General features: G+C 42.5%; 1 protein-coding gene across 1 annotated transcript in view; it reads left to right on the plus strand.

Annotated features, from left to right (window-relative positions):
- LOC105887670 (C-type lectin domain family 4 member A-like) overlaps window positions 1-3,750 on the plus strand; it is a 33,737-nt gene extending 29,987 nt beyond the window's left edge. Inside the window, exons 3-4 of the mRNA XM_012809296.1 lie at window positions 369-484; window positions 3,590-3,750. Coding sequence (XP_012664750.1) covers window positions 369-484; window positions 3,590-3,737 — 264 coding nt within the window. The 3' untranslated portion in view covers window positions 3,738-3,750. The remainder of the gene's footprint in view (window positions 1-368; window positions 485-3,589) is intronic.
- Window positions 3,751-8,328: the final 4,578 nt, after the last annotated feature.

The raw sequence follows: 8,328 nt of genomic DNA on the forward strand, positions 1-8,328 counted from the left end.
TAAAAAAAAAAAAAAAAAAAAAAGCAAAATCTAAAAAATGTTGGGAAATTAGAGAATATGAGGTTTTTTGCTTTTATGGTTTCTATTAATATCTTGTTATATAATTCCAAAGTAATATTCATACAAAGGTATTGATATGCTCCAGATTGGTTTGATAAATTGTAAAGTGAGCTCTCTTGTTTCATTGTCTCCCATTATAAATCCATAGATTGTTTTCCTAGAAGAAATGATCTCTAACAAAATTATGCATCAGAGTTACCTATATGTAAAACTAATAATAAAACATTTACCATAAGGCTGGGGGAAAAAAGAATGCAGCTAAAGCTGAGTGGTCTAAAGGTTATGACTCCTTTCTTTTCTTAACTCAGGATTTCATCACACAAAATCTGAATGAACAGTTTGCTTATTTTGTGGGGTTGTCAAAACCAGAGAGTCAGAGATCTTGGCAGTGGGTCGATCAGACACCGTACAATGAGAGTGCCGCGTGAGTATATAATTAGATAAAGGACTCCTGGGTCCAAGACCCAGGGAGTTTAGAGTGTTGTAGCTGTCAGCTATAAAACTAGAATAGCTCCCTGTTTACTCCTGGGCACTGGGTTAAATAATTGTATTATGTTGTTTAGTCATCACAAGAATCTGATGAAGCACCTGTTATTATTTTTTCCACTATAGAGATGAGGAAATTGAGTTTGGAGAGTGAGGATAATTCAGCTAAGGTCACCCAACAGTGTCAACGATGGTCTTCAAATCCGGGTGGTTTTTACTGTGCTTTTAGCCCCTATAGTTGTATCTTCAAATATAATACAAATTCATGTTGGTTAAGATCATAACCAACTATTAAGATTTCATATTTCTTATAAGCATAAATGCCAAATTCTGATAGCCTTATAATATCTCATAATTATATAATTTATTTTTTGCATTTTTTTTTTGGCTGGGGCCAAGTTTGAACCCACCACCTCCAGTATATGGGGCTGGCGCCCTACTCCTTTGAACCACAGGCACTGCCCGATTATGTAATTTTTTAAAAACTCAAGTATGGCTGGTCACCCGTAGCTCAGTGGATAGGCCACATGTTTTGGAGCTGGTGGGTTCAAACCCAGCTCAGACCTGCTAAAAAAAAAATAACTGGGTGTCATGGCAGGCACCCTAGAGTCCCAGCTACTAGGGAGGCTGAGGCAAGAGAATCGCTTGAGCCCAAGAGTTTGAGGTTACTGTAAGCTATGACGCCATGGTACTCTACTGAGACTGACAAAGTGAGACTCTGTCTCAGTTAAATAAATAAATAAATAATAAAAACTTAAGTACTTGAATAGATTACCACCTTTTCTCATATCTACTGTGAGAAATATTATATGTAGTGATGTTCCTCTATGCCCTGTTTTTTACATAGGAAAACTGAGAAGCAGAGATATTGAATGACTTGTCCAAGATAACAAGAATAGGTAGAAGATACAGAGATTTTTACTAGTTCTTCAGACTCCAAAAACAGTGCATTGATATAAAGGAAAATATAAGCCAGTCTCAGTGGGTCATGACTGTAATCCTAGCACTCTGGGAGGCTGAGGTGAGTGGATTGCTTGATAGAGACCCCATCTCTACTAAAAACAGGAAAACTAGCTGGGCATGGTAGCAGTAGGCTCAGGCGAGAGGATTACTTCAGCCCAGGAGGCTGTGATTGCTGTAAGCCGGGATAATGCCTCGGCACTGTACCTAAGGCAACAGAGTGAGACTGTGTCTCAAATGTTTGGTGATGTTCTTTCTCATAGGGAGAGAAGGATGGCTTGGCCGTGGGTGCAAGCTTGCTCCTAGAATTGTTTGAAAGCAAGAAACGACTACATACTCTTAGATGGCATTTAGCAAAACGTCTTTATTTTCCACTCCCTTTTATTGGGAGCTAGTCACGTACATCACATTGATGAATAATCCTAACATTCTCAATTCTTATTTTTTTAATGTAACTTTCTTATTTATTGTGTTAAAACATTCATATTCTACTCATAGAAAGATTCACTTGTACCCTTGTAAGATGAACCACAGAAGTGAACCCTCGAATCCCTCTCCCTCCACCCTCTCTCCCCTCCCTCCACCCTCCCCGTATCCTTAGGTTGTTATTAGGTTATAGCTTTCATATAAAAAGGTTTAAATTAATTTCATAATAGGTGTGTGTACACTGGATACTTTTTCTTCCATTCCTGTGATACTTTGCTAAGAAGAACATTTTCCAGCTCCATCCATGTGAACATGAAGGACATAAAGTCTCAATTTTTCTTTATGGCTGCATCCTCAATTCTTATCTTAAACTATAGAAAAGAAAGAAAGTTCAGGAAAGTGAGATAGCCATTGTAAGATTAGCCTAAAGAAAGAAAGTCCAAGAAAGTAAGACACCCATCTTAAGCTAGCCTCAGGCTGTTCCTCTCTGAAGACCTAAAAGAACTATACATTATCTGACTTCTATTGTTAAAGTTAAAGGTTAAGATAAACAGAGGAGTAAAACCTTTCTCTTCTATGTACTCAATTAAATTTCCAAGAAACAGGCTCCATGACTGTTTTCTTATGGTTTGGAGACCCTGCAGTTAAGATGGAGTGTTTTATTCAACATCATTACCGTGGTGTTTTTCTTTTCACTCACAGCAACCTTTGAGTCATGTCCTCTGCACAGTCGTTTCAACCCTTATCTGACAGGCTGACTTGACTACACAGTCGGGGTTCCCTGTAGGAGGTTTTTATGCCTGGCCTGCAGGCCCCCACTGTGTTTTCCCAGGTCACTTAGGGCCTCCACAAAAGCGCATAATACAAGTCTTTTTGCTCAGTTTCTGGAATTAAAAGAGCACATTTCATTTAATTTTTGTGGGAGTTTACCCCACACTCAAAAAAGAAAGAAGGAAGGAAGGGGTGGGGGGGAAGAAAGGAAGAAAGGAAGGAAGGAAATTCTATTGATAAGTGGGGCCAGGGTGAAATCTTCTAACCACATAAGAAAAACCTGTGGACTGCCAGTCCCTTGGGTACAGGACATAAGGATGGACAAATGCAAGGGGCCTCTGAGATTTCTGCTATGAGGATGTTTGAAGCAATAAGATGGAAAATACTGAGTAATGTGGGCACAGTTTTCCAGGGAAATGCCAGAGATGCAAGTGAAGGAGAAAGTATTTCTTTATACTTTTTTTTTTTTTTTTGGAGACAGAGTCTCACTATGTCTTCCTTGGTTGAGTGCTGTGGCGTCACAGCTCACAGCAACCTCAAACTCTTGGGCTTAAGCGATTCTCTTGCCTCAGCCTCCCAAGTAGCTGGGACTATAGGTGCCCGCCACAACACCTGGCTATTGTTTGTTACAGCTGTAATTGTTGTCTAGGTGGCCCAGGCCAGGTTAGAACCCACCACCCTTGGTGAGGTGTGGCTGTCTCCATAATCACTGTGCTATGGGTGCCGAGCCAAAGGAGAAACTATTTCTAGTGGGGAAGGGTGGATTTGGGCATATCTGAACTTGACCTCTGTAAAGTTCATCCCAATCCCCTCACTCCTTGACTGTCTCTAACCTTTGTCAAAGCACTGCTTAAAGAAATGCCCTCATCTGTTTTCTCCCTTTCAGATTCTGGCATACAGGTGAGCCAAATAATCCCAAAGAGCGTTGTGTTACGATAAATTCTCGCAAGCCACCTTCAGCATGGGGCTGGAATGACGCTCCTTGTGATCATCCTCTAAAGTCTGTTTGTGAGATGATGAAGATCTACTTATGAATCAAACATTCTTCATGGACACAAGGTTGGATTGGCATCCATCATTACAGAGATAGATAATGAGCTCTTTATGTGTAAGGGAGGTCCATGGAATTTTAGGTAGCCGGTCAGCTCTTTCACTTCTGACAGAATTGCTCCATACAGTTATTCATTTGTTCATTCATAAGGTGAGCATTTATGGGGCATTTTCATATGCCAGAAACTGTCCCGGAGACCCCTTTTTTGTGCACATGGAGGGAGCATGAGCCTCTCTCCTTACTTCTGTCAGACTGCTTAGGAATTATTTACTGAAACAACTGTGCAATGTAGTATCTCTACCTGTCTAGGTATCCTCTTTCCTCCCTACCCCAGCTTTATTGATATACAATTGACAAATAAAATCATTTATATTTAAGGTGTATAGTATGGTGATTTGATATACTGTATTTTGTGAAATGATTACTACTGTCAGTTAACATATCCATCACATTACTAGCTACCAACTTTTTGAGTGTGACGTGAGAACATTTAAAATCTACTTTCTAAGCAAGTTTTAAATGTGCATTACAGTATTATTATTATTATTTGACACAGTCTCACTTGGTCACCCTTGGTAGAATGCTGTGGCATCTTAGCTCACAGCAACCTCAAATTCCTGGGCTCAAGCGATTCTTTTGCCTCAGCCTCCCAGGTAACTGGGACTGCGGTGCCCGCCATAGCACCCGCAGAGACAGGGTCTTGCACTTGCTCAGGTTGATCTTGAACTCCTGAGCTCAGGCAATCCACCTGCCTCAGCCTCCCAAACACTGGGATTACAGGCATGAGCCACCACACCTGGCTTATTATTATTATTTTTTGAGACAGAGTCTCACTATGTCACCCTCAGTAGAGTGCCATGGTATCACAGCTCACAGCAACCTCAAACTCTTGGGCTCAAGCAATTCTCTTGCCTCAGCCTCCTGAGTAGCTGGGACTATAGGTGCTTTCCACAATGCCCAGCTATTTTTGTTTTTGTAGTTGTCATTGTTGTTTGGCAGACCTGGGCTGGGTTCAAACCCACCAGCCCTGGTGTATGTGGCCAGCGTCCTAGCCCGCTGAGCTATAGGCACTGAGCCGATTACAGTATTATTTATTTATTTATTTTTAGAGACAGAGTCTCACTTTATCACCCTTGGTAGAGTACTGTGGTGTCACAGCTCACAGCAACCTCCAGTTCCTGGGCTTAGACGATTCTCTTGTCTCAGCCTCTTGAGTAGCCGAGAGGCACCCACCACAACACCCAGCTATTTTTTTTGTTGCAGTTTGGCTAGGGCTGGGTTCAAACCTCCCACCCTTGGTATATGGGACCGGTGCCCTATCCACTGAGCCACAGGCACCACCTGATTACAGTATTATTAACTACAGTCACCATGTTGTGTATTAAAGCTCCAGACCTTATTCATCTTATAACTGAAAGTTTTTAACTCTTTGACCAACAGTGTCCCATTTCCCCTACATTTCCCCCACATTTCCCCACCTACTATGTTTCTTTGAGATTGACTTTTTAAGATGCTACATATGGATGGGATCATACAGTATTTGTCATCATCTGACTAATTTCACTTAGCTTAATGCCCTCCAAATTCACCTATGTTGCTGCAAATGGTAGGATTTCCTTATTTGATGTCTAATGATATTCCATTATTTATAAATAGCAGAATTTTCTTTCTCCATTTTCTTTATCCATCCATCCACTGGTTGACTCTTCATTTGTTTCCATGTCTTGGCTATTGTGGATAACAATGCAGTAAACATAGGATTGCAGGTAAATGTTCTAAGAAGTAATGAAAACAATCCTTTTTCCAAAAGTGTCAAAAAGAATAAAATACGTAGGAATAAATTTAACCAAAGAAATGCAAGATTAGTATGCTGAACATTGTAAAATATTGGTGGAAAAACTGACTTGTAAAGTGACAAATTAAGGGGAATATATTACTGTGTTCATGTATTTAAAGAGTTCATATTGTTTAAATGTCCCTACTAGAGTGACATTTGCAAGCCGACAGGCTAGAAGCCCTCAGGAGCCCTCCTCCTGACCAAGACAGTGACAGGAATCACCAAACAACTACATTTTTTTTTTTTTTTTTGGAGACAGAGTCTTACTATGTCTCCCTTGGTAGAGTGCTGTGGCATCATAGCTCACAGCAACCTCAAACCCTTTGGCTCAAGCAATTCTCTTGCCTCAGTCTCCCTTGTAGCTGGGACCACAGGCACCTCCCACAATGCCCAGCTATGTTTGTTTATTTGTTTAGCAGGCGTGGGCTAGGTTCGAACCCACCAGCTCTGGTGCATGTGGCTGGCACCCTAACCGCTGAGCTACAGGCACGAAGCCCAAACAACTACATTTTGATGAAATGGAGAGGCCCAGGGTACCTCAAAGGTGTAGCAGAAACCCTGTGGAGCACAGAACTCCAGGATGGCCACATAAAGAATGGAAGGAAGACCTTGCTTCCGATCCCTAAGTTGGGGTCAGCTCAGAACTAGGAGGGAGTCTCCCTGCAGGGAAAAGGTAAGCAAGAGGCCCCAAGCAGCCCCTTTTACCTCGTCTGACACCTACAGTCCTCCACCCTGGGGACTCCTGCAGTCTTCACAGCTACAAAGCTCAGCTGAGGGAGCTGCTTGGCATTCACCAGTACTGTGACGGGCCCATTGTGCCTCATGGGGCTACTGTGCTGCACCACCTTGGAGTCAGAACCAGCGTTGGAGTGTGTCCAACTCTGAATACAATGTGCTGCTTTAGCACAAGCCCTGAGAGGCAGGGCACAGCAGCAACTGGGAGGTGTCAATAAAGTGACTCTGAAGCAGCTTGTCCTCACAGGGTGGGGTATAGCAGCAGCTCAGCTCAGGGATGGCATGCCACAAAGCAGGGATGTTTCAGTGGCATCAAAGCATCAGAGATAGAGGGTGCATGGGCACTTACCTCCAAGGAAATAGTACCTTGGTTGCTCACAGCCCAAGCTGAAGCAGTGCCCTACCTCCTAGGAATGGGCAGTCACACCCCACTGTGCTTGAATTTACATGGCACCCTACTTCCCAGGAAGATGGTGCCTTTGCTGCCCAGATCAATCACACTCCAGTGTATCTGAATCGGAGCAGTGTCCTGCCTCCCAGGGAAATGGTACTTTGGTTGCCTAAAGCAGCCATGGCCCCCTGGGCCACAGCAGAAATGGTGTAATACCTCCCAGGGAATCTGTGCTTTGGCTGAGCCAAACATTGTCACATCCCAAGCTGAGCTGATGTGTTATCCCAGATCAGAGCATTGGCAGAGCTGAGACGACACGCTGTCCTACAGATGGAACAACTGTAAAATCCTCATTCCCTGCAATTAGAGCAAATTCCCAGAAGCTAATCTGTAGCGACTCTCCTCCCCAGAGAGTGGGGTTGCCTCTGTGCTGTTCTTTGATGCTCAGCGGCCGAGTTACAGCTGCATTCCACCATCCCAGGGTCCTTGCTTCTGTTGCACCTGCCTCACAGAGTCTGGTACATTACTGTGTTCTACCATCCCAGGGGCCAGGGTGTGGTGCCTCAACCCTGGTGTCTGGATAGCCATTGTGCCCTACTGGCTCTGTTTCCTAAATGATAGCTATACCCTGTTCCCCAAACCCAAACCTCCAGGATACTCCTTCTTCCCTGGAGTCCCCTGTGTCTGAACTGCTGGGTGTGGGATGTGTCTCATATTCATAGATTCTGCCCTGTGGATAATCTAAATCCAATCCTGTCATAGAGGGTTAACCTGTACCCCAGGAGCCACTACAGGTTTTGTAGGCCCTGAGTCCAGAACTCTGGCTCTGTGGCTGACTTTATTTATTTATATTTTTAATTAATTCTTTATTATTAAATCATAACGTTGTACAATGATGCATTTACGGGGTTCAGGGTACTGCTTCAATATACAATGTTAAATGTTTACATTGAACCAAGTAACACATCCATCACAATTATACTAATTTCTTAATAGTTTTGAAATGTACCATTGCATCATGCACATTTGATGAGGTCCCCCTAAATACCCTTCCTCCTCCCATATGCCCCCTCCCCTCCCCTCTCTTTCCTCTTCCTTTCTACTTTCTGGATTATAGTTACATTTTGCCATTCATATGAGTGTGTAGGTGCTTATATATTGATTTCACAGTATTATTGAGTACATTGGATACTCTTTTTTCCATTCTTGAGATACTTTACTAAGAAGAATATGTTCCAGCTCCATCCAGGTAAACATAAAAGATGTGAAGTCTCTGTCTTTTTTATGGCTGCATAGTATTCCATGGTGTACATATACCACAATTTGTTAATCCATTCATGGGTTGATGGGCACTTGGGCTGTTTCCATGTCTTGGTTATTATGAGTAAATTATTGCTTTTCTTGCCATGGGGTAGAGGAATGGGTAACTAATAAAATGATAAATGTGTTGATTTTATCATAGATATGGATTTTATAATATTATGATGTATACTTTAAATATATACAGAATTTATTTAAAAAATAGAAAGTCTGGCTCAGCACCTGTGGCTCAAGTGGCTAAGGCGCCAGCCACATACACCTAAGGTGGTGGGTTCGAATCCAGCCCAGGCC

The sequence above is a fragment of the Otolemur garnettii genome, unplaced genomic scaffold, assembly GCF_000181295.1.
Source record: "Otolemur garnettii isolate 467f Iridium unplaced genomic scaffold, OtoGar3 scaffold00104, whole genome shotgun sequence".
Lineage (NCBI taxonomy): Eukaryota > Metazoa > Chordata > Mammalia > Primates > Galagidae > Otolemur > Otolemur garnettii.